The sequence below is a fragment of the Pseudomicrostroma glucosiphilum genome (assembly GCF_003144135.1).
Source record: "Pseudomicrostroma glucosiphilum strain MCA 4718 unplaced genomic scaffold BCV69scaffold_6, whole genome shotgun sequence".
Classification (NCBI taxonomy): domain Eukaryota; kingdom Fungi; phylum Basidiomycota; class Exobasidiomycetes; order Microstromatales; family Microstromataceae; genus Microstroma; species Microstroma glucosiphilum.
Genome location: NW_020289918.1, coordinates 23,015 through 47,532, shown reverse-complemented (window position 1 = coordinate 47,532; position 24,518 = coordinate 23,015). Strand labels below are relative to the sequence as shown.

At 54.3% G+C, this 24,518-nt stretch overlaps 8 protein-coding genes across 8 annotated transcripts; 5 read left to right on the top strand and 3 right to left on the bottom strand.

Annotated features, from left to right (window-relative positions):
- Positions 1-128: 128 nt before the first annotated feature.
- BCV69DRAFT_277042 (hypothetical protein) lies at positions 129-3,282 on the bottom strand (the record flags this gene model as incomplete). The annotated part of the gene is made up of 3 exons (XM_025491134.1): positions 129-524; positions 594-2,505; positions 2,588-3,282. 3 exons carry the CDS (start codon positions 3,280-3,282, stop codon positions 129-131), a joined length of 3,003 nt encoding a protein of 1,000 aa, XP_025348036.1.
- Positions 3,283-4,471: 1,189 nt separating this feature from the next.
- Positions 4,472-7,115, top strand: BCV69DRAFT_269533 (HECT-domain-containing protein; the record flags this gene model as incomplete). Its single annotated transcript, XM_025490899.1, has 3 exons — positions 4,472-5,258; positions 5,343-5,738; positions 5,841-7,115. The coding sequence occupies 3 exons, from the start codon at positions 4,472-4,474 to the stop codon at positions 7,070-7,072; spliced, it is 2,415 nt and encodes an 804-aa protein (XP_025348035.1). The 3' UTR covers positions 7,073-7,115.
- Positions 7,116-7,971: 856 nt separating this feature from the next.
- On the top strand, positions 7,972-8,666 carry BCV69DRAFT_177723 (hypothetical protein). The gene is made up of 2 exons (XM_025489543.1): positions 7,972-8,063; positions 8,180-8,666. Exon 2 carries the CDS (start codon positions 8,267-8,269, stop codon positions 8,588-8,590), a length of 324 nt encoding a protein of 107 aa, XP_025348034.1. The 5' UTR covers positions 7,972-8,063; positions 8,180-8,266; the 3' UTR covers positions 8,591-8,666.
- An 819-nt stretch (positions 8,667-9,485) lies between these two features.
- BCV69DRAFT_177772 (hypothetical protein) lies at positions 9,486-10,273 on the top strand. Its single transcript, XM_025489544.1, has one exon. The coding sequence runs from the start codon at positions 9,592-9,594 to the stop codon at positions 10,084-10,086; it is 495 nt and encodes a 164-aa protein (XP_025348033.1). The 5' UTR covers positions 9,486-9,591; the 3' UTR covers positions 10,087-10,273.
- Positions 10,274-10,519: 246 nt separating this feature from the next.
- Positions 10,520-12,496, top strand: BCV69DRAFT_242492 (hypothetical protein; the record flags this gene model as incomplete). The annotated part of the gene is made up of 4 exons (XM_025490036.1): positions 10,520-10,646; positions 10,740-11,137; positions 11,226-11,316; positions 11,406-12,496. Coding segments are annotated over 4 exons (1,707 nt in total), but the record flags the coding sequence as incomplete, so codon positions are not given.
- Positions 12,497-16,984: 4,488 nt separating this feature from the next.
- Positions 16,985-19,353, bottom strand: BCV69DRAFT_248552 (MFS general substrate transporter; the record flags this gene model as incomplete). Its single annotated transcript, XM_025490300.1, has 8 exons — positions 16,985-17,059; positions 17,137-17,204; positions 17,279-17,397; positions 17,515-18,014; positions 18,100-18,557; positions 18,656-18,750; positions 18,825-18,862; positions 18,940-19,353. 8 exons carry the CDS (start codon positions 19,351-19,353, stop codon positions 16,985-16,987), a joined length of 1,767 nt encoding a protein of 588 aa, XP_025348031.1.
- An 807-nt stretch (positions 19,354-20,160) lies between these two features.
- BCV69DRAFT_287269 (taurine catabolism dioxygenase) lies at positions 20,161-21,314 on the top strand (the record flags this gene model as incomplete). The annotated part of the gene is made up of 2 exons (XM_025493553.1): positions 20,161-20,365; positions 20,446-21,314. The coding sequence occupies 2 exons, from the start codon at positions 20,161-20,163 to the stop codon at positions 21,312-21,314; spliced, it is 1,074 nt and encodes a 357-aa protein (XP_025348030.1).
- Positions 21,315-21,925: 611 nt separating this feature from the next.
- On the bottom strand, positions 21,926-23,858 carry BCV69DRAFT_277036 (hypothetical protein; the record flags this gene model as incomplete). Its single annotated transcript, XM_025491133.1, has 6 exons — positions 21,926-22,080; positions 22,195-22,285; positions 22,349-22,873; positions 22,936-23,187; positions 23,282-23,656; positions 23,739-23,858. The coding sequence occupies 6 exons, from the start codon at positions 23,856-23,858 to the stop codon at positions 21,926-21,928; spliced, it is 1,518 nt and encodes a 505-aa protein (XP_025348029.1).
- Positions 23,859-24,518: the final 660 nt, after the last annotated feature.

Genomic DNA, 24,518 nt, shown 5'->3' with positions numbered 1-24,518 from the left:
TGAGAAATTACCAGGCCTTGCCAATTCATAATGCTCTCGCGTCATTTGCCACGAGATACAGCAGTCGCAAGAGCACCTCCTCTTGCCAGGGCAAGTCTGAGCCAGAATCCTGACGCCTTTAAATGTCACTACAAGTCAAATCCATCATGCCGCCACCCTTCATCCGTACCATCGTCGGGCTCCGCTTCTCCGTCTGCTCTGCGTGTCTCTTCGATTTGCTCTCGCTCGTCTGCCACATGATCGATCTTTGCAGCGATAGTCTGCGCCTCCTTGACTCCGTCCGTTGCCGCCGCAATCGTTTCGCGAGCGTCGCCGGCTGTCTTCGTTGCCGCTCCTCCGATGTGAGCAACCTCATTCCACGTGTCAACAGCGCGGACACGGGCCAACTCGCGCCACTCGTCCTCGACGACCGCATTGCGTAGCTGAATGCGCTTGGTTTCTGGTCCTTGGGCAGACACAGGCAGGAGTGTGGGATAAGCGCCAATAGAGATGGAAATGTCTTCCGTCGGGTTAACAATAATAGCCTGTTGAGCGCGAAGCCGGAGCCATCAGTGCGTGCTCCAATGTCTGTCTGCGCATCGAAAGGTACTCACCATGGGCTTCACTTCAATCTTGCTCTTTGCCGGCTGCTGATTCTCTACGTCCACGTCTGCCCGAGCTTGCAGCCTGCGACTCTGCTCTTCGCGCTCGCTCTGCTGCTGAACAGCTTGCTGTTCCTCTTTCTCTTTGCGCAGCCTCTCTGGAGTCTTGCCCGCATTCTTGTCCATGAGCGCCCGCATGTACTCTTGCAGATTGGCTTGTTCGGCTTGTCGAGATCGGTGAGCCAGATAATTGGCACGCAGGTGTACATCATACAGACGCTCATCGATATTGTGCAAACCCTGCTCAAGAAGTACGCTTCCCACCTTCTCAAGAACCAGACGCAGAATGGGGGTGAGGATTGGCTCGGTAATCAGTGTGTTGACGATGTAGTGGTGGGAGCGGCGCAGTCGAAGCCCAAATGAGTCTGAGAGAGATACTGTAGCAGCATTGACATGCAAGAACCGTGTTTGATCATGCTTTGCGGCCGGACCGAGATCGATCGTTACCTCTGCACCCTGCAGGCTCTCCGCCCTGCCAAAGAGGCCGAGATCGAGCAGCGCTTGCTCCCGGTAAGCACCCAGATGGCCCTCCTCTTCTCTCCCGCTGAGAGTGGTCTGGTCTTCTTTCCTGGGCAAGGCACAGCAGATGTAGTTCAGCCAGTGAGAGCTGACCTGTGTGAACTTCTCTCGAAAGAAGAATGAGGCTTGCTTGACCGCCAATCTTAGGCCAGAAGCCTGGAGCCTTGTTTGCTGCACAGCAGCCTGAGTCTCACTAGTTTCGACCGAGTTCCACTCAAAGACCTCTTTCGCCTCAAAACGTACTCTCGAGGGCAGCAGACTGATTGCACCGACCTGTAAATCGTCCAGCGCGGCGTCCACTTGTGGCGAGGTGAACTCAATGCGAGGAAGGGGCACATTACCAATGATGGTGAGAAGCGAAGGCACGAGCTTCCAGTATGTATCCATCATGAGCTCTTTCCCGACCACCGTGAGGCGACGGGCCTGCACGTCGAATACGCTCCACAGTATCTGGAATATATCAGCAGTCCGGCTGTAGAGCTTGAGTAAGCGCGCATCGCGCCCAATGTCGTTGAGGAACGCAATCGAAAGAGAATATATGTTGTCCCACTTGGCGTGTAGATCAGGGCGCTCCTTGATGATGGCGTAGAGAGACTCATACAGCTCACGAAGAGTGTCTGAGAAGGAAGAACTCTGTGTAGTGTCACCAAAGCTGTGGTTGTCCCCTTCTTTTGGCAGCAGCTGCCGCTGGGCTTTTTGTGCCCAATCGTCAAAAGCTTTTAGGACATCATATTTGACTTCTTTCCAAAGCGTGCTGACTTCTTCAACGATGGGGTCTAGTGATTGGCCACCAGCCAGACCCTCCAACAACTCTTGCAAGGCCTTGAGCAGCGCGACGAGATCTTTGTTGATAGTCGCTGCCGGAAGCTCACTGTCGAGGGAGGATGGCGGAGGCTTTGAAGGAGTGACCGTGACCTCCTTGGGAATCTTACCGTCAGCAGCTGTCTTGACTGCCTCATAGTACTTTGAGCTTAAGCGTAGCAGATGCTGTACTGCCTCTCTGAAGGAGTCGTCCTGCTCCATAAGCTCTCCAGCTACGTCTGCGATCTTATGACCCAGATCGTGACCACTGATAGTATGTTCTTTTGCCCAGTTCGCTCCGTCTTTAGGTAATGCTTCAGCTTTTGCTGCGAGCAGATTATAGTCTAGCTGAGTCACTGTTACGGCAGCGTCCTGTGCGGCGCTTCCGAGCCCCTGGACTTCTTGCTTGAGTGTGCCCTGTCTCTCTTCTTCTGACGGTCGCAAGGCACTTTCTGCCGCGCTTGCCTCCTGAGCTGCTTCCAAAGCGACATCTGCAGCCGAATCTCTGATATAATTGAGCACATCGCGAACGGCATTGGTGAGTCTGTGGCCCAAGGGTAAAGCTAGAACAGGGTGAGTAGCCTGCCATCTGTCCCTCGTTCACACAGCACCGGAGCCCCACTCACTGATCAGAAGTGACAGCAACAACTACGATCTGCATCATTGAGTATGCGGCCAATCGCAGATCTTCTGCGGCCTGTTCGGCGGAGCGTTTCACGGTCTCTACTTCGGGTATTACATCTGTCAGCTGCGTCTCCACAGAAGCTGGCGGTGCGTCCCCTTTGATCAGCCGTCGGGTGTGATAGACCACGCGCTGAAGTTGATGGCGGGAATTCCCACTTGGAATACGCCTCTTCACCGAGGTCTCCTCCCCTTCCTGATGGACTTCCACTACTGCATCGTCTGAGGCGAGCCACCGGGCCACGTCCCTGCTGAGGGCTGCCAGATTTTCTAAGAGATCCTTTGTGGACTGGCTGAGAACGCGAGAGGTTCCCGCGTCGTTGATATCTGAGGACCCTGGCTGAAGAACATTGGCGTGTCGGAGGCCTTCCAATACGCCGCTGAATCGATGCAGGGCTGCATACAATTGAAGATTGTCAGGCAAGTACTGTCCTGACAACAGGAGAGCGATCCAGCGCAGAAGGGGTCCGGACCCTTTGACTCTAGCCTCTACCTCGTCCTCTTCTTGGTCCAAGAGTCGCTCGTAACCAGTCTTGGCGGCTGAGCGTCGGGCTCCGGGCAGACAGCAGCAGAGTGCCTCGTATAGGGTCTCATAGTAAGGCTTGACGTACACTTGATCGAAGTCTGGCTGGTAAGGCATGCAAGGGATGGTGGATGGGGGCCAGGGGGTCCAGTACGAGATGGATGCGGGGAGAAGAGAAGAGGGGAGAAGGGCAAAAGAGGGTCGGCGGGGAGACTCAGTAGCAGATGTAGGATGACCCAGGAGCGTTGGGCCGATTGTCGGATGGCCGCCTTGACGCCTACGCCTGGACCACCCACCATGTCACGCACCCGAGTCTTCCCCGCATCCTTTCCGACTCGGGGAGCGGTGGAGGAGGCGGTCTACATCGGAGCTCCGCCCACGCTCCGTTCCGACGGGGCGTCTGCCTCCACCCGCCTGCAGGGCCACGCAAGCCGGAAGGAGCCAAGATTGTGACTTGAGCGTAGACTTAGCCACTGGCACCTGCCTCTCTGCCTCCGTCACACCCCCATCACCACCATCTTGGGCCACCATGGATGCCTTCTTCAGCGGGTCCATCGCTAGGCAGCGGCAGATCAATCTAGGTGGTAATCTGCCAGGACCCTCTTCCTCGTCACGCTTGGCAGCAGAGGCCCGTTCCTCTCGGCAGGCGCGAGATTTGGCCCGTAAGCAGGAGCTCGCCGCCACAAAGCTTCAGAAGGTCTGGAGAGGCAGTAGAGTCAGGGACGAGAAGCGGCAATGGAGGCGACAGCAATATCTGCGGCTCTTGAGCGAAGAGGGAGCCTTCTCGGCTGCTCAAGGTCACCTCGATGCTGACAAGGCCGTGCAGGCCACTGTAGCCCTCGCTGAAGCAGTCCAGACTCGCCATGTTGCCCGAATGACTCAGCGACGATTACAGGACCGCATTGCTACTGAATCGGATGATCTGATAAGAACTTGGTGTGAAGCAATGGTTCAAACATCATCCGGCATGAATGGCAAGCCTCTCGTGGTCGCCCTACACGACTCACGAAAGACGGACTCGGACTGGAAACGAGCATCATCCCTACTTCTTGAAGAAGTTCATTTGAGGCTACTACATCAGGCGTCCCATTTGACCGACATTGCGAAGATCGCTTTTTTGAAGCTCTACGAAACACTCTGGGCCAACCAGCTTACCTCGTCCCTGGAACAGGCTCACTACGATGTCTTCGGCGCCGTTCTCCTATCATTGCCCACCGATCGTAAGAAATCAGGCTCACCGATCCTGTGTCAACTTCTTGCTCGACTGCTTATGACACCGTTCAACTTCAAGGCTGGGTCCCATTCTATGCAGGTGGAAGGAACACCTGTGAGGAACCAATACATCAAGTATTTCTCAGAAGTGATACTACGTATACCCGTACTCCCCAACAGATTGCCACTTCTGGAATTTGCTCAGATCGCTGCAAACTTCCCTCTCTCGGAGGTTGTTGACCATTTGCAGTCTTTCGGAGGGTCTCCCGTCAAGGCATCATCGAATCATGCCATCCATCAATTGGCGAACATCCTTTCGCTGTCCAGCCAGAGAATCACCCGCTTTGGGGATGGAAAAACGCTTGCTTCTTACTTAGCAGTGATCACATCGCTACAGGATCAGGTACCTGTGATGTCTTTGACAACGCCACGGACCTCCACTGGCGAAGTTGATGCCGATACACAGAAGCGGCTTGCTGTTCTGCCATCCGTCAAGCATGTTTCTGCAATACTGGCTGTATCAGCCAAATCGCCGTCGACGACAAGACCTGCTCTGTACGCCTTTCTATGCTCACTGCTTTTCAGCTGGCCAGAAGACACAAGAAATACCGTGTTCAACATAGTATTGTATGGCCTCGGCGTCGAAGCAGGCATTGCGTCCACTGCATTAGCTGGCGGCTTCGTTCGAGAGATTTGGAGAGGCTACCTCCGCTCATCACCTTTGTCAAGGAGCCTGGGCAACCCATCATCGGCCAACGGCTGGAAAGCATTGCGGCAGGACAAGGAAGGCTGGCCTGCACTCGTCCTATTATTGGAGCTTTATTCCAAGCTACTCCTCACACTCGGTGATGACGAGTTTCTGCCGCCTCGAGGAGGTCTCAGTGATAGATCGGCGTACGCCGATGTCTCTCATCAGACGGCGCGAGTGTTGGGAGCTACCTCGTCAGGTGGCAGCAGTGGTCAAGTTGCCGTTGCTCGAAATCCTCTAAGTATTGACGAAGTCTTGTCATTCGGAGCGGTGCTGCGCAATCTCGCTTTCAGTCTGTACTGGGAGTTGGATCCTCCCGTGGCTTCTTCCTCGCAAGCAGCCAATCGCGGTGGTGCCGCCCACATGGTGCCTGGCTTACGTCTCAGCTTTCTCACGCTGCGCGATGGTGCTACTCGACTGCTGCAACAACTTCACGCTCGGGACGCACGACATCGCTTCACTCCCGAGGGCTTCTGGCTGATGACGAAAGACATGGACATCGAATCATTCGTCGAGTCCGTTTTGCTCGAGGAAGACAAGATTGCTGGCGACAACGCTGAAGCAGAGGCGGCAGCGAGCGAGGCGGCAGCTGCTGCAGCAGGCGATGGGCTCGGTGCTTACGATGAAGAGGATGACCAGGATCGAGTCAATATGGACGTCGTTATACCCCGACATGCTCTGCCGTCAAGGCAGCACATTTCGGCTCGGAAGCTAGCCTTTATTTCTCCGCGTCTTGGTATTCTCAACAACCTGCCTTTTGTCCTGCCCTTTGCCACTCGAGTGGAGATCTTTGAGACGTTCGTCTTTCGCGACGCTCGTCGCAATGACATTCGGCAGAATACTGGTTTTCAAAGACGCAAGAGGGTCACGATTCGGCGAGACCATGTAGCCGAGGATGGCATGGCTCAGCTCAATGGCCTAGGCAGTGCGCTTAAGGAGAGCATCGAGATTGTCTTTGTCGATCAATTTGGCATGCAAGAGGCAGGTATTGATGGTGGAGGCGTCTTCAAGGAATTCCTGACATCTCTTGCTCGAGAAGCATTCGACACCGACCGTGGTCTGTGGAAAGCAACAGAGCAAGAGGAGCTGTTTCCGAATCCGCAATCGTATGCTCGCCAGTCGGAACAGCTGTCCTGGTATGCATTCTTGGGACGCATCTTGGGAAAAGCCCTGTACGAAGGCATTCTAGTGGACGTGCGCTTTGCGCCCTTTTTCCTCAGCAAGTGTTTAGGTCGACGGGGACTGTCGCACTTGGATGATTTGGCGTCACTCGATTCTCTGGATTCGGAACTGTACCGTGGGCTGATCTACCTCAAGAACTACACCGGAGACGTCGAGCAAGATTTGTCCCTTAACTTCACTGTTACCGACGAAGAGTTTGGAGTGCGCAAAAGTACAGAGCTGATGCCCAACGGCGCCAACATTGCAGTCACCAACAAGAATCGCTTGAGTTACATCTTCCTCGTCGCCAACTACCGTTTGGACGCTCAGATCCGGGCTCAGTGCAATGCCTTCTTTGCCGGCCTGTCAGAGCTCATTGACCCTCGTTGGCTGCGCATCTTTAATCAGACTGAGCTGCAGGAGCTGATCAAGGGCAGCGACTCTCCGATAAACATTGCCGATTTGCGAGCCAACACCGTCTTGTCAGACTACCACGAAAAGGACCTCACTATGACCTACCTTTGGGAAACACTAGAGTCCTTCGATCAGCCGACCCGTGCTCAGTTCCTCAAGTTTGTCACATCTTGCCCCTCGCCACCTTTACTTGGCTTTGGTCAGCTCAACCCGCGCTTCTGCGTTCGGTGCAGCGGAGACGACGAGCAGCGCCTTCCGACAAGCAGTACCTGCGTAAACCTGCTTAAGCTGCCTCGCTACAATAGTTTGGAGACGACGAGGGAGAAGCTGCTGCTGGCGATCAGAAGTGGCGCCGGATTTGATCTGTCTTGATTGTATAAATAGACCGTTGATGTTGTCAATTTTACGGCTCTTTCAAATTCGATGGGTGTGTGTGGTGTAGTGGTGATCTCTTTTGCTTGCGCAGGCTCATCTGGAGAAAGCACAGAGGGCGGCGTCGTAGACAAGGGCTCCTTAGCTCATCACCAGACTGCAAGTGAGCTGCTGACGACTCTAGACGAGCCATCGCTGATGCTTGCTGACACCTGCACGTAGGCCACGGACCAGACACATGTCAGCGTCGACGATGTCAGAGGTTGCTGCAAAGGTATTCTTCCCGTACGAAGGCTGCAGTGGGCGTCGATGCATGAGGCGGGAATGGTTTTGTGGCCCAAATGTCTTGGTCTGCAGAAGGCGTCAAGGCGATGAGTCGACGAGGTGGTGATGCCAGGGCACGGGGGCTGGTGTCAGAAGTCCTCTGGCGCATGTACGATCAATCATCTGCCTCTGCGACGGATCACCTGCCTGCATCCCCCTCCGCCCTTTTTTCTGGAATGGCGCCCACCGCTGACGCCCGCGAGGAATCCGAGGCGCGTCGCGACCCGAAGAGGCACTGGCGCAGAGGCCACGGCCAGGAGTGCGGCGTCTAAAAGGGGGGGGATCGGAGCGGAGGCTGAAACAAGGAATAACACAGGGGCTTCCTCGAAGCAGCCAAGCCACGCCTCGTCCCTACTTCCCCGCAAACACCTCGCTCGGGGCAGCCAGGACCAATGAGGGGCCGCCGGGTGGGACCTGATTGAACATATATACTACAATTCTCCACCCTCGTCATCCTCCTTACTCTCCTTTACACCCTCGCTTCTTCATCCCCTTTGCAAGACATTGGCCCTCTTTTCTTCCGCACCACCTTACCAACCCTTTTCGTTTTGCCCATTACGATGCGTTTCACCATCCTCCTCCTCGCCTCTGTCCTCCTGGCCGTTCAGGTAACTGCCAGCTTCCAAAAAGTTCCCCTCTCCCACAGAAATGTAGCCAAGCAGGAGCTGTGAGTAGAGGGGACTGTGCGCGAAGTGCTCGCCATGATGGTTCTTGAATGAGTAAAGACTGACTAGTCCCGTCCTCCCCACCTCTCTCTCCCTCAGGGATCTCCCCAATGAGAAGCGAGGCGCATTCAATGACAATGAAGACTTCGAAGAGCTCGAGGGACGATCCACCTCAGCCTTCCCCAAGCTGCTGAGGCAGACGACCATGCGAAGGCACAACGAGCTACGAGCAAAGCATGTCAACACTCCCGACCTCAAGTGGTCTGATGAGCTGGCCACCTATGCCAAGAACTGGGCCGAAAAGTGCAACGTCGACCCCCTCGAGCACAGCAACGGAAACAAGTACGCCGAGTCCATTGCCAACTACCCTTCTCTCAAGTCTGCCATTGCAGGCTTTTACTCCGAGGTCTCGGACATTGACTGGTCCAACATCCAGTACTCCCAGGGCGGACACTTCATCAACATGATCTACAGGTGCGTACGAGTTGATCCATGCTCAAGGGGGAGAAGCGAGGATAATGGCTCTTGAAGCAGTGCTTCACCGATACTGACCTCTACGTATTCTGTCTGCCCTCTGTCCCTCGCGGCTGACAGTCTGACCACCCAGGTGGGATGCTACAAGCAAAAGTGCGGCAGTGCATGGCTGGAAGTGTGCGAATACTACCCGCCTGCCACCTCTGATCACGCCTTGCTGCAGTGAGTATCGACGCAATTGCGAGACTAGATCCTGCTCCCGTCTGACACCACCCTTGCCACCCCATTCGGTGCTTGACAGGAAGAATGTCCACCCCCTCAAATCGTCTTCGTAAGGTTCGCCTCCCCCCCCCCCCCCCCCCTTTGATCGGCTGGTCCGCTCAGAGTCTTTCGCTTTCAATAGACCGTCTGTACTTTTCCGGTCTTCCTTTCTGATACAAGTGAATACATACACTTCGCCGCGCCAATGGCAGGCATTCCTCACGCGGAAACTCAGACGCCGATCGGACCTGTGCCTCTTCCTGACTAGCGTACCTCGTTCCCGACACCTTTGCCCAGCAACCCCTCTCCCTGAGTTTCCTTCACGTTGGTTGATGACACCAACTTGTCCTGACTCACAGTGAGGTGTGGCAACAGGCATTTGCGAGCCCGAGCTGGGTAGCTGTCAGACTCAATGGTCGGCAGAGAGCAGAATGGGCTCCCCGCTCATACAAGACGAGCGATACGAGGCTGCCTCGCATGTCCTGCTGCCTTGCTCGCGTCATTTCAACAGGTTTCCCTGCCCTGTGCAGACACTTCCCTAAGTGTAGACTTTGAGCTGCACGCTGCAGCGTTCTTCATCCAAGTTTTCGAGCATCGCTGATGGGCTGGCTCGGGTACTTTGGACCCCCTGATGGTGTGGAGACTATTGCCATTCATTGCAGGTCCACATCTCTGTAGGCCGCTGCAGCATGTGTGGCTGGTGCGACTGCCCGTTCAGTCCCGTCGAAACCCGTCCGGTCAAACCATCACACCGACAGTCTGCCATCAATATCGGCGCCAAGGAAAAGCCTGACCATGCTTATCATTTCGGAGAGCCAATATCGGCTGCGCCGAGGACCCGGTCGGACACGCCTGCAGCAGCAGCTTTGGGCTGCGCCACCCGTCGACCAAAGCCTTCAGAGTCTCCCTTTCCCCAGCACCGACAGCAACAGAAGCGGGCAAGAAGACCTGAGCAAGGACACCCACAGCTCCGGGGTGGTCGGATGCCCAATGCTCTCACCGTTCAAGGAGGCGTTTGCACGAAGAGCGGCGGGACCACCGAAGGGCCCCCTTTCCGACAGCAGGGGGAGAGACAAGCGGACCAAATGGATCGTAGCGTCGACGCCTCTGCACGGAGTCACTTGGCACTGCAGCAGTCGCCGGATTATCGCGCATCTGATTAAAGGTGATTCTAAGTTTGAAGCGCCGCTGCCCATGCAGAAGCCAGTGGGAACAGGCAGTGGCTGCTTCAAAGCTACCCGGGAACCTCCTTTGAGCTATACGTTCAAAGGTTCGCTGTGGCGCACTTGACCCCCTCAGCAAACGAGCAGCATGGCAAGTCTTCTTTTGCCCTCGTCCATCAGCGAGGTGGCCCCCCAGAGACGCTCTTGCTCGGGCTGCGATGCAGGGTACATAAGAAGTTCTGTTCGTTCTCGTCGGACAGTAATTTGCTCGTTCACCATCAGAGCACCTCAGTCAGCCCCGCACTCATTCATTTTCCCACATACCCCATCCTTCACCTCTTCTCTACCCTCTTCAACCCTCCTCCGCAATGGCCAGTGGTGCCGTCGCCAATGCGCCTCTGCATCAGCTCGCAACTCAAAAGATTGTTGACAGTACCCACACTCCCAGCGAGGGATTAGAAGGCTTCGACGACGACAAGGAGAAGAGCGGTTCCTTTAGCGATGCCGCCGCAGGCGAAGTCAACCAGCCCAGCGCAGGTCAAGACACTGAGTTCGTACCAGCGGGCATCAACAGAATCGAAGCCTTCTATTCGATCTTTGGAAAATCTTGGCTGCTCTGGTCCTTCTGGGGTGCATTCACCCTCTGGGGCTTTGCCATGGCCCTGAGCTCCGACACTACGTACCTTTGTGAGTGCAGCTCGAATAAGGGATTGCTTCAGAAGCCGCTTATCTCCAGACTCTCTCGCTGACTGCCCCCAATTTTCACGCAACGCACGGCAGACCTCTCCTTCGCTACATCTGCGTACGTATCCAACAATCTGCTATCAACCATTGCAGTTGTTGCGTCCATCGCCTCAGCAGTCTCACAGCCGTTTTGGGCCAAGTGGGCCGATCTCTGGTCTCGACACTGGGCCCTCCTTGCCTCTCTCGTGCTCTACGTACTGGGCTATTTGATGACGGCTGCCTCTTCAAACGTCGAGACTGTGGCAGCTGGACAAGTTATCTACACCATCGGAAACGCTGGACTCACCTTCATGCAATCGCTCATCATTGGAGACCTGACCTCTTTGCGATACCGAGGCTTCGTCAACGGTGCCATCACCCTTCCGTACATCTTGTTCGCCTTCGTGGCCAGCGAGATCTACTCAGCCTTGGGCGAGAACAATTGGAGGTGGGGAGTGAGTACTGTAGTCGGGCGAATGTGCTACATTTCAGCCAAAATGCTCATGAACGCTCTCATCCGCACTTCCTCCATTGAAACACCAGTACGGCATGTTCTGCATCATGATGCCTGCTTGTCTAGCTCCTATCGTCGGACTTATCCTCTGGGCCGACATCAAGGCTAGAAAGAGTGGTGGTGCGTACAGAAGTGCTCACACGTCTTCATTGGTTTTGTCTTTGGCGATCCTCCTCACACCCTTCCCTTTCTGCCAAGCACGCCCACAGTCCTCTCCATCACGGCGTCTTCCATGCGCCACCAAGTTGGCTTGGCGGGCGAGACGCGCATGTCCTCGCAGTGGGCTCGTATCAAGAGTGCTGTAGTGCGTACAGACGCGTTTGGTCTACTCCTACTAGGATTCTCGTTCGCCATGCTGCTGTCTCCGCCTACCTTGGCGGCTACGGCCACTGGCGGTTGGGCAAACCCCTCGATGATCGCCATGATGACGTGCGGAGGTATCTTCTTCTTGGCGTTCCTCGCTTGGGAGTGGAAGGGTGCCTCGTATCCTCTGATGCCGACGCGAGTGCTCAACAGAACCTTCCTGATGTGCGTAGGAATTCAGTTCACGTACTTTTGTAGTGCCTACTTGAACGATACGTATTGGACCGTTTGGGTCTACGTCGTCACGGACTACAACGACCGAGGATACAGCTACCTGCTCCAGACAGAAAACGTTGCCGTTTGTCTCTTCGGTACCATTGGAGGACTCATTCAGATCTTTTGGGGCAGATACAAGTACCTCCAATTCGGCGGTCTCGCGGTTCGATGCATTGGTGGTGGTATTACGTACTATCAAGCAGCCTCCGGCGATGTCACCACGGCAACTCTCGTCATGGGCAAATTCCTCCTGTACGCTGGCGCAGGAATTTCGGCCGTTGCTACCATCACTGCTTCTCAAGCCTCTGTCAAGCACAAGGACCTTGCTCTCGTCATTGCGCTGCTTTCTCTTTGGACTAGCATCGGAGGAGCTATTGGTCAGGCCGCCGTCGGTGCCATATGGAGTAAGAATCTGCCCATCTACCTCGCCGAGTACGCTCCTTCCCTCTCCGCCGACGACATCTATAACATCGCCTATGATCAATACGTAGCTCACGATGCTGAACCCAGAGCCGAAATCATCAGGGCATTCAACGCCAGCTACAGAGATTGCAGTCTCCCCGCTCTGATCATCATGTTCGTGCCACTTGTCCTCAGCTTCTTCATGACCGACTACAAGTTGGACTCTCGGCACAACGTCGAGGAGGACAAGTTGGTTGCCGTCAAGCCACAAGCTGAAGTGGACCGGGAATTGCGGGTGTGCCAGCAGAAGCAGGCTGAGTACCCTTAGGCAGCGCTCAGGCTCGATGACCTGTACGAATCTTCAGAGGCGGCGCGATCCAAGACAATACTCGTTGTCAATGTCGGAGGCGGGCCGAAGTGAGCCACAGTGAGGCCGCCACGGCCACGCCGAGTCGGTTGAGCAGCCCTCCTTCCCATGCTGACGTGGTTAGCTGGCATCGGTGTCACAGTTGAGCCCCCTTCAGCAGCCTTTGTAAAACATCCTCACCCTGTTCCCGCATATGAGTCAAATTGCAATCGTCACCGGCGGACCTTTTTCACTGCGTGTCTCGGCGAATTTTGCCCAAGGATTGTAGTTTTGTCTGTGTCTAAGATAGCGTCAAAGATCGAGTCCTAGCGACAGGGCAGGTACAGTACTGTATCTCCTATGGTCACGCCGTATCAAGGAAATGCATCTAGTAAGGGCAAGTGTGTCTAGACTTCAGCAGACTCACCAAACGAAGGTGAATGAGTCGGTCGTGAGACTCATCGTGCCTCCCATTGGATTCGTCATTGGCAGTACGAGTACAGTCATGCCTCGCCCAGAACAATGGGCGCACGAATACAGTCTCATAGCGTCGGGTCCGGAACGTGCCATACTCTGTCTGCCCGGTGTGGCCAGCTGGTCGTCTGCTGTGGGAATGTCTTCATGGTCGAACAAGAGCAGCGATCCCCGGCTCTTCAAGACGCTCAGCAGCGACAGCAACCATCAGCATCAAGAGGGCGGAGCTCACGAGTGTTTCAAGCAGAGGCCATCTGGTGATGCACATTGGCATTGGAGATTCGCCGCAATTGATCCTTCTTTACATCGAACCACGACAGGATGAGGACTTCCGTCCTCTTCCGTTACTATCGGCTTTCGCCTATCAAAAAACATACATTGAGACATGCGCAACGTCAGGTTTTCTGTACCGTAGGCTACGGGGCGCAACGTCAGAGTTCAGGAGACTCCAGTGGCAGAGATGGAGGCGGTTGTCGCCATCGGAAACCTCGAGCAGCTTTTCAGTAGCCACAATGGTGACTGAGATGATCTTTTCGTATCGTGGACTGGTATACGTAGCACCAAAATCTATACAATCTGCTGTCAAATGCCACTGGACGGCTTTGTTCTTTTGCTGACTCCCTCCTCTAACAGCGCAAGACTGTACAGTACCACTGTACCGTGCCGCCAATTGACCACCAGAGGAGTCAGAGCGAAAGCTACTGTACAATGAGGCTAAGGCGCGGACGGAGACTTGCGTCATGAACAGAGCTACTGTAGGACCTTTGCGCCCTCATGACTGACCCTACATTTGGTCAATATAGTATGGTTCTGTGCCTGCTGAATCGTGAGCATCTGGCGAGACTTTGCTGTCGGTGGCCAATCATGTCGGCGGCTAATCATGTCGGTGGCTAGACATGAGTGAAAGAAGAACCTGCCTGTCGCAGCCGTTCGTCTGACCTTTGCGAGAGTATGTGACTTCGCATCATCAGTGAGTGGCGATTACGACGATTCGCTCGGAGAGTGCAGAAATCGCGTAGCTCTGCACACTTCACGTTGCACCTGAATGTTTCACAAAAGGTGACCAATTACCAATATCACACTGAAGTGCGAAATCTTTCCTGAAGCGCTTGTTTGCTGCAGGCCGATGCGCAAAAGCAGTACTTCGCAGCGCAGGAAAGGCACCATAATGTGCTTTTCCGCACAGATCGCCTAGAGGTGCAACTGTACAGTATAAATAGAGCTTTTCTATGTTCTAACCCTCACCGAATGACTGCCACAAGCAATGACTGTACCAAGCAACGTGTTGTGGCTGGTGCCCTTGTAACAGAATTCGTGGGCTGCTGCACCCCTACGAATACTGTACTGTACTGCCTTACAGTATGATCACGCTGCCATGCCATCAGAACACTATACGGCTTGCTCAGCCCTTGTCTTTTGTTGCCCAAATCCATATCTTTCGCTTTGGCAATACCAATTCACCGCTGACAGCCTTCTTCGCACAATTTGCCTGGCAGTGAGCTCAACTGACACGGATCCAAACGTCAGAGCGGTGCAACGTTGCCACATGGCCCCCTCCAGGCTGGTTAGAATTGAGTATTGTGATAACAAAAGAAGCAGCTGCCTCAAGAGCAAAATTCTTGTGGATCGAGGCATTACTCTTGCCAATACTGTATAATGCGGAGTCTCCAACTCTGAGTGCGGTTTGCGCTCAAATTGCTCAGATTCAGCTGGAATTGGTGTGAGACACTTTGAGCTGTTCTTCAGCGGGAAGAGTGAAAATCGGGCTAACATTTGCAGGATATTCTCTTCGTTGCCATCCCTCGATCGTTCTGCTGGCGGCAGCCGTTTCGAGGCGCAGTGGCTAATGCCAAGCGATTGAGTAGATGGCCTTGTCAAGCACGGCTTGTGAAAGCCTTTTCGTGTGCCATGCATGTCTCCCTCGCTTGGCACTGTCCAGCAGCACTCAAAGCTCGCAAGTCAACACCTGCCCACCCGCTTGACCGGCAGGGTGCCCTCGGAGACTGCCGTACGGTACAGTATGCAGTGTTGCGCTGCAAAGTCGAGGTCAAGAGCGTGTCAATGTCTGAGTACTGTAGCGCGGGAAACGCTCATTGCGAGCAGGTTCTAGGGCTGCTCTCGGACGCCAGGGCCAAATTCCTTGTACGGCATTGGTACAGTACAGTACTGTATATGCGCTGTTGAGCTGGCTGCATTTTATTGGTGCTCCACAGCGAGTCTTGACCAGAGCGTCCTTGGAAATCGGCTGACAACAACGAAAGCTCCACGGTACTGTACTGTACTCTGAAAGTTCTCGGATCTGCATTTTATAAGACAATCTTTGCGCTTCAAAATGGTACGTACAGTAAGCCACAAATACAGCAAGCGCAAGAGTGTTTTTTTCGTCACTCAATTCTCGCCAAATAGGGGTCAGATCAGCCGCTCTGCCCAAATTGCAGCCAAGGCAAAGTATCCTGGCAGAATGCACGTTCAAAAGTAGCCGCATGATACAGCTGTAGTGCTTGAAACCTGCTCAATTGTGGCTTGACTTCAGCTGAGCTAGCTACAATGCGAGGCAGGTTGCCACAACTCCTGTCAGTCCGCTACTTTGACTGTCGTGTTGCTAGAATTGAGTGACAGAAAGAGTACATTTGCAGCCTGCAGGCTCACTTCTGGCACTGTCTACTGCTTTAGTGTCAGTTTAGACTGAATCAGGCTGTCCGATTTCTTGAGAGACTGCTGAAGTGAGTCTGACGTGGCCAAAGTTGAGTAAGGACAGGCGTAGGACGGATCAGCTATCTGCTGTGGAGTCGCATGTGTACAAGGTGCCCAAGACGCTCATCGCTGATGCAAGTCCTTGGTTCTGCGAAAGCCTGGACGAGCTTGCTAGCAAGAAGGGTGAGCTCGTGTGGCTTGCACTGACTCTGTATCTTTGCGCACCGTCACCGTAGCATCACATATACACGCCTGTCCGTAGATGCTGTGATGACAGCTTACTGTATCGTCAGTAACATATGGGACATCAGATCTCTGTGCTTTGCCATTCAATTGCTATGTTGAGGGTCACAAAAACTTGAGTTCGGCTGTACAATACAGTGAGTGCAGTGTCGCAACCCAGTCGGTAATGACCCTGATCCGCTTTCGTGTCGCGGCGGGCAGGTTGACCCGTGAAGTCACAGCAGAGTGTACAGAATTGCCCCGCAAAGGTTATCCTCTTTGGGCGGGCCAATTGCAATACTGTACTGTAGCTGTACTTCACGGTACTACTGTATACCGTGGCCAAGGGTTTATCATCCAGAGAACGTGACATACGGCATCTGTACCAGCAGTCTGGTACAGTACAGTATAAAGAAGTATAACCAGCCTGAGTGCACCGTTGGTGTGAGCGGGGTGCCTGTGGCATCACCCCCATATACGAGGGAAGCTACAGTCATGGAGGTGCATACTGTGAGAGACTGAGGTACTGTACTGTACTACAGTATACTTGAAAGTCGCGGTGCCAACAGTATTGCACAGTGCGTGCAGAATTCGCGAAGCTTGCAATAGGCTGACGGGGCCAAAGTATTCTGGTCGATCCCATGAGCGATACTGTACAGTACTGTAATGCATTGTCAAGGGAACACGTCGTGCACTCTGTAACGAAGGTGCGATATACTGTAACACAGTGCAACTCAGAGACAAAAGAGGCAGCATTGCACCCAGCGAGTCTCTGCGGTCTGCGAGCTTCGGCGAGAAGCACACGTGACTTTCTTGGGCTTACTTGCTGAAAATGAGCGAGTCTCTACAACCGCGACCTCAAAGTGACTTCACGGGATCAGAACGCCAAGACTCAGCTGCTGGACAATATGGCCGGGGTGCAGCACATTGGAGAGAGCAAGTACTGCGGTCGTGTCCCGTACTGCACTCTGCAGTATACCCGTTCGTACTATAGCCGATCCAGATCAGACCTCATCGGTCTGCAACACTCTCGCCCGCTCAAGGGCCCCGTTCTATTGCTTTCACGACCTTCTAGTAAGCAAAGCGCCAGTCAAGCCTGCGGTTGCCCTCGTCCTTGGTAGTCTGTAGATACCGCACTTGCTGTTCCTGCGAGGATGCACAAGACCGGGCGGTCCCTTGAGGTCAGCTGAAGCTTCGCTGTGTTTTGTGACTTTGGTACTCACCTTCGTCATGGCACTCCATTTGTTATCACGCGATGAGTTCCTCCAGCGGTAGTAGTAGAAGGTGAACACTGGCAGTGTCGATTGGCCGTTGTCAGTATCGCCTGGCACAGTGGATCCATCATTGACAGATATGCGGACTTACCGTACAATGCACAATTGCACGCGGCCAAGATGGTCATTGCGAGATTGCCCTTCTTGTAAAGCGGCTTATCGCTTTCTTGGTATACGTTGGCACCAATAATGGTGCTCACTTGAACAAGCCTAGGAGTGAACGGAAGAGAAACAAGGGCTGAGCACTGTAGCACGGCTCGACGGATGCTGTCCTCCGGGCAGTTTTTCTGATCGAAAGTCTGGTGTCCTGCGCCACAAGACACTCACATATTGTATACGGCAGCACTGACGGTCCTAGTCCTGACAGATCCGGAGTTTCGTGACAGCCACCCGACTTGGGCTGCATGTACGTATGGCCAAGCTTGTTGCAGAGTCGCGACAATCCAAAACTCCCACCTGCTCGAGTTGGCGGGCAGGAGGTACAGCGCAAGAGTAAAAATGAAGAACCATACATTGGCGCTCATGCAGACGAAGCTTCTGTTATCCACCAATTCCGAAACGAGAGTAACCAAAATAAGCATAAGAATCCCCAAAGCTGGGGAGGGGACGACAAGGGCGTTTGTGGTAAGCGTGTCGAATCCCAGGCCCGTGAGCTGAAGCGTAAGATAATTGGCCAAAGGGACAGATGGCATGATGAAAAGCAGTCCGATCAAGTACAATGGCCAAAGATCGTAGTCTGCTAGACTCTTCTTGAAGGTAGTCCAGTCCAGCCCTTGACGATTATGCATGGAACCTTTAGTCGGATCGTCGCGTATGATTCTGTTGACCTGAAACACCAGGTGCCGCAACGGACGTATGAATCAGCAATCAGCACGGTGGAGTGAAATCAACACAACGTCGACCATTCCTCACGATGATATACTCTTCCCTTTCTGTGACCCACCCCCTTCTCTTGTGGAGATCCGTGGGGCTGGCAGGCATATTGTAGAACGACAAAAGACCGATGGAGAGCGTCAAAAGTCCATCAATCATGAACAGCCACTGCCATCCATAGTTTCCGCCAGCATGAATTCGCAGGACACCCATCGCGAGGAAGGGGCTCGCGATCTTCACGGTATAATTTGAGCACCAGAAGAAGGCGAGCCTGAGCGGTAGTTCCGTCTTGACGTAGAAGTAAGATAGATAGAGCACTACATCCGGGATGAAGCCGCCCTGGAAGAGTCCGATGAGAAAGCGGAATGCAAGGAATTGAGAGCGGTTGGTCATCCAGAATTGCGATGCCGAAAGAATGGACCAGCAGACCATCTGGATAGGGACCCAAACGTCAGCTCCAACGCGCTTGCTGATCAATTGTGATGGTAGCTCGGCAGCTGAAGAGGATTTTGCGCAAAGGCGATGGGACGTCAACACCTTCGTGACCCATAAACTTGATTTTGAGCTTTCGCAATGAAACGCCGCAGATACTTACTCAGGAAGGCGATGCGAAACAAAGTCTGGCCAAGATTATAGTCATTGGTGTTGATACCCAGGTCTGCAAGCATACCGTCAGAATTCGCTTGCGTGCTGTTGTAACACAGACATGATCATAAGTCTGTGGCGTCTAGTCTCAGGCATGGCGGCGTGTCGACACTACTCACATATTCTGCCTGTCGAGATCTAGGGCGAAGAACATGATCTGTGGGACGCAATATTGGATAGGAGTTTAGCTAAGCGCAACCACGACCGATCTTTCGGCGTCTCCGTCGTACTGACAAAAGCCCACAGAGCAATCCGAAAGTCGAGCTTTCGGATCAGCTTCTTCTCTTCTCTCCAGGTCCAACGGAACAGCGGGTCAAAGCGACTTTTGTTCTCCCATTCAGGATGAGGCTGACTGAATCTCGCAAGATGGGGATCGTCATAAACTGAAGGCTGCGTGGCCACGGTATCGAGATCAAAGACCGCTTTTGACTTTCTTGTCAGCCGCAAGAAGTCCTTCAAGTGCGAAGGTGGCCGTTCAAGAGCGGACAATGGAGCTATCACCTGTTCAGAGACGTCATTAAGATCTGTCTTGGACTCCGAGGGTGAATCGTGGAGGCTGTCCTTTTGACCAAGCGCAGTGCGGCTTTCGACTCGAGGCAACGAAGCCAGCTCGTTGCTATGTTGGCTCAATTTGCTTGGGGAAGACATAACGTTGTGCAACAGACTGGTGACGCAGGGGATGGTTGTAGAAGGGACGAGGGATGGCGCCGAGCCTTCTTATCGAGATGTACGTGAGATAACAGTGCCGAATGCTCCCATTGCCAATGTTGTCCGCCGAAAAGTCCTCCTCAGACGTACGTGCTAGTGTCTCAAAGCACGAGCTACGCTCGCGCATTCATTCCCTCTCGGGTGCGTGATGCCTCATTATAGCCCGTCAAGCGATGAGCTCCCAAGGACCCATCCCATGCAGTGCCAAGACCTGTTCCCTCCATGCCTCTGGATGCCGCAAGCATAGGCGATGATCACATCTTTCCCCTTCTCGTCCCTCAGCGTATGAGCTGATCGAACGCAGCAGACCCCCAGAGCGCCCTTAGACTCGCTACTACCTCAGCAGCCATGGCGCGCCTGCTCGGTAGGCAGGTAGGCCACTATGGCGTCTTAGCCGAATTGCGGACCCAGATATGCGCCAAATTCAAAGTGCTTAGCTATCTATGGCGAGATCTCTGGGTTGACTTGCACACTTGCGCCGTGTGCCGAGCTTCAGGTCGTGACATCGCGTCAGACGAGATTACGCGAGTCCCCGCGTCATCACGCCATCGTGGGGCGCGCACGAGCCAGCATCGCCCTGCAGTTGGACGATCGAGACGCTCGGCAGCGTCTATGCGACCCACGCCATAGAAGCGAGACATGATGTGTGCTATGTGATGACCTGCGGAGCGGGTCGGGCAGATTTAAAATCTCACTCCTCTGGCAGACACAATCATGTCTCTCTTCTGCACCTTCGTGACACCTACCATGAGCCCTGTATCGACCAAGACAGACTCCCAGCCTCCGTCGGACAGCTACCCTCGTCCGCCTCTCCAGCAGACTGGCATCCTGGATCTTTACGAGAGCTTTGAAGTGACCCCTGTCATCGGACGAGAATACCCAAAGGTACAGATTCGGGATCTCTTGGAGAGCCCTCAAGCTGACGAACTTCTCAAAGAGCTGGCTATCATCAGTGAGTTGCGAGGAAAGATGACGAAGTGGCTGGACTGGGTCATAGACTTACGGAGCGTTGTCCTTCTGCACTGTCCACAGTCTCTCGCCGCGGTGTTGTCTTCTTCCGTTCACAAGATCTGACTCCCCAAGAGCAAAAGGCGTTCACCGATAAGCTCGGTCGGCTGGCAGGCAAACCGGCCTCGAGCGGCCTTCACATTCATCCGATCATCAATGCCGAGCGAGAAGCAGCACACCTCCCCTTAGACAAAGCGGGCACCCCCAATACGGATAATTCTATTTCAGTCATCTCTTCCAAGCACAGGCGCGCAACGTACACCAGCAGAGTCAGCAATGCCGAGGAGTGGCACAGCGACATTACATTTGAGCCAGCTCCGGCAGACTACACATCGCTGAAGGTGCACACTGTGCCCCCGACAGGTGGGGACACCCTTTGGTCTAGTGGGTACGAAATCTACGACCTGCTGAGCCCGCCTTTCAAGGCTCTCGCAGATTCCTTGACAGGTTATTATGCACAACCCAATTTCATCGAGGCAGCCAAGCGAGGTGGGTATCGCGTCCACCCCGGACCCCGTGGCAGCGACGACAACGTCGGCGAAACCTTGGATGCCATCCATCCTTTCGTCCGTACCAACCCAGTCACCGGCTGGAAGTCGGTCTTTGGCGTCGGCACTCACTTCCAGAGATTTGAGGGCCTGCACAAGAGGGAAGGAGAGATCCTGAGACAGTATGTCCTGGAGCTGGTCACTTCTCATCACACGGCGCAAGCGCGTCTGAAGTGGGGCGAAAATGATCTGGCAGTTTGGGACAATCGCTCTACCTTCCATGCGGCTAGCCCTGATTATGAAAGTGATCGTGCTGGAGTACGCGCTGTCTCCGTCGGCGAGAGGCCGTACTACGACCCCGCTTCTCAGTCGAGGCGAGAGGAGCTGGGTAACCGTCTCATCTGATGGTTCGAAGAGTGTTGTGCAGGACTCGAATGTTGCTGTAATTGATCGCGCCAGATCACTTGGCCAGTTGCAATGCAAAGTGATACATGAACCCAATTGTGCCCTGACACAGTCCTCTGCCAGGAAGACGAAGCTTAAGAGCGCTTGTTCCCACCCTCAGAACCGTTGGAAGACTCATGCCTCTTTCAGCGACCCTGCGATCGTGACAGACACCCCGATCCGAGAGACGTGCGGGTCCGCTTATCGTCATCAGCAGTGCAGGCTGAAAGCACTTGCCGGACAGCTGATCACCGCTACCAGGTGAAGAGTCTCTCCAAACATGAGGATGTTCGGACGGAGGTTCTGGAAGGAACGAACCGAGACATTGACTTTGAGTGCTTGTTGTGCTCCTTCACGAGGCTGAAGGCTAAAGCTCAAAGGCGCCGACACCGCTCATTCGTATCGTGAGGCTACGAAGTTTCTGCATCAGGCCGTATCTCAGTATCGCAAAGGCGTACTGATCTCGCAGCCTTAGCAGATACGGGAATCCTGGACGACTATAGCAGTGACTCGATTCCGCGTCTTGAGCAATCGACCTTGTTAATTCCTATGCAGTAGGCTGGTGTATCCTCTCATGCGACATGAGATTCAGCCATCAGCGAAGCTATATTCCCTAGCCTGCCGGAGCAGTCGTGACTCGCGCGCATGGCATCGATACGCTGCTTGTGATAGCCGGTCGTGAAGTCGACCTTGCCCTGTCCAATGTAGACGGTGGGCGAGCGGTAGCCTGTCGAGTAAGGAGGCAATCGTAGATCATTGAGGAAGACAGAGTCAGAATGGTGAGTATGACCGCCTCAGGGACGTCCCGGAATACTGTCCTCGCCATCGTCTCGACACTCACAGGTGCTTGCCGAATTGTCAAATGTCCACATTAGACACTCGCCGTCGTCTGTAGGAGTCACCACACACGCCTCATGACACTCTTCCGCCGTCTTGGCATGCGGATAGATAAGATCTTCATGAAGAGGTATTCCCCGCCAACTCTCCGCTCTCACAGTCTCGTCGTCCAACGTGACAATTGACAGACCACCGCTCGGGTCTTGGCCTAGCGGCAGCGGCGGATCTCTGAGGAAGATTGGCATGAGAGCTTCCCACAGATCCGCCCTCCTGATGTAGTCGTCCTCTGCAAGCAAAGGTTCCACAGTCCTTCGGAATCGGTCCAATCGAACGTAATCGAACGCAGTGATACCGTGCAATGTGAACACTGCTTCGCACCATTGATGCGGCACAAAATTGAACAGGGCCGGACTTTCCCCGATGAAGCGAGGTTCGGATTCATCATAAGGTGGAATCCACCCTGGGAGGCGTTCTTGGAGCGCTTGAGCCAGTACGGCGTCACCACAGCACGAGTCGTCCAAGTAGGAGAGAAAAGTGGCGTTGTTCTCGAATTGTGCATCGCTCCCGAAGGTGCTTTGGACCACGCCCCGCGAGATGACATAGCCACTACCTCCATGGGCAAAGGAGATGTCCTGCCACCAGGACGGACGACCCATGATGTATTCAAGGTCAGCAAGACTAGCCTGTGATGACCACTGCCGTGGGGTTCATGCTGCTTCGCTTGCAGCTGCAGAATTGTACTCACAGCTAGCAAATTGCCGTTACCCCACATCTTCAGCTCGTCCGCACCTTTACCCTCCCTGTCACGCTCTTTCAGCCATTTCACCAGCTGATTCCAAAAGAGGAAAGTATCAGCTTCCACCGAAACGGTGTACTTGACATCAGGGAAGCGCCTCGCGGCATCTGCGTGAAGAGGAAGGAATTTGTACTTGTCCAATTCCCAGCCACGACTCTCCGAGCCTCTTTTGCTAGATGCAGAAGGGTCCTGATGATTAGACTACGTCGCATGGGAGGTCGGTGTGAGGGTCAATATTTCCGGTGAACGACCAGCTACGCTATCCTCCCAAATGCTACAACACCCGGACACCTACCAGAGAGCTATGAAGTCGTCGGTATTCGTCGAAGACATCGCCGGGCCGAGCGGGATCTTTCGCCACGGTCTGAAGAACGTCTCTGATGTGAACATCCCCAACCCACTCTTCTGCATCTGAGTAGAAGAGCTGATTTGGGATGTATTCGTGCCATCTGGTCTCGTTGGCCGGAGCCTTGCGGCTGGCAGAGAGGTGCATGAGTTGAACTGGGCTGCGATTGTAGAGAACGGCGGAGCCCGTCTTGAGAGTGAGGAGTAGAGATTCCTCAAAGCGCCTCTCGGCTGGCGGCGGGCTCGGCTCAGCTGGCGACCAAGGATTGGGCACTTGTCCCATGAGTAGAACAGCAGTGACCATGACATACAATGCCAGAGACAGCTACAAGCCATCAGTGGTTGATGGTCAGCATCTCTTTCAGTGCTCAACGTTCAGTCCTCGATGTTCAGAGATCTCAGCTTACCTTGACGAACAGCCGAGCAACGGGCCTCCGCCTCTTGGTCTTTTCGCTGTTTGCCCACTCATATCTTGCCCTGGAGTCCGCCGCGAGAAGCGGCATGTCAAAGTCCTCCTCGCTCGACATGAGGGGCGACTGGGGTGGGGTGGATGAGGTGGATTGGATGTAAGAGTATGGAGGCAAGGGTATGGCTGACAAGCAACAAGACTCCAAAAAGTCGCTACACGCACTAAGCAACCCATCTCCTCGTCGGACTTCCGCCTCATGCCTCGCCATGCCTTGCCTTGCCTCGCCTCGCCTGCCCTTGGTGGACCAGGCTGTGAGTCGGTCCCGCCGGCGGCTGGCTGTGTGTGTGGCTGGCCGAGTGGATTGGCGGTGGTCTTAAAAAAGGGTCTCAGATGTTTCGACTTCAGCCTTGCCGAGGCAACCTGCGCCTCGCATACCCGCCCGGCCGCCGTGCATCGCGGCGTCAGACCGAGCGGAGATGGCGCAAGGCCACTGCGTGGGAAACAGGCCGTGAAGCCCATGGGAACCGAGGCGGGCGAGGGAGAGCGTAAGGGTGAGCGTGCCAGTAGGACAAGGAAGCAGAGAAGCGTACGCATCTCAATACGAGCCAGAGCAAGTGATCGAGAAAGCAAGAGGCAGAGAGCGATACGGCCTTGTTGTGCATCATCCTCCATGGCCTGAGCCAGCAAGCCCACCGTGCAACCTACGACCCTTTCGCTGAGAACCAATCTCAGTGTTCTAAGCCGGGTTTAGACAGAATAATCGGCAGCCCTAAAATGG

Excerpts from the sequence above, each read along its gene's own strand:
- BCV69DRAFT_177723 (XM_025489543.1), top strand. The coding sequence starts at position 8,267 with ATGCGAAGGCACAACGAGCTACGAGCAAAGCATGTCAACACTCCCGAC.
- BCV69DRAFT_177772 (XM_025489544.1), top strand. The coding sequence starts at position 9,592 with ATGCTTATCATTTCGGAGAGCCAATATCGGCTGCGCCGAGGACCCGGT.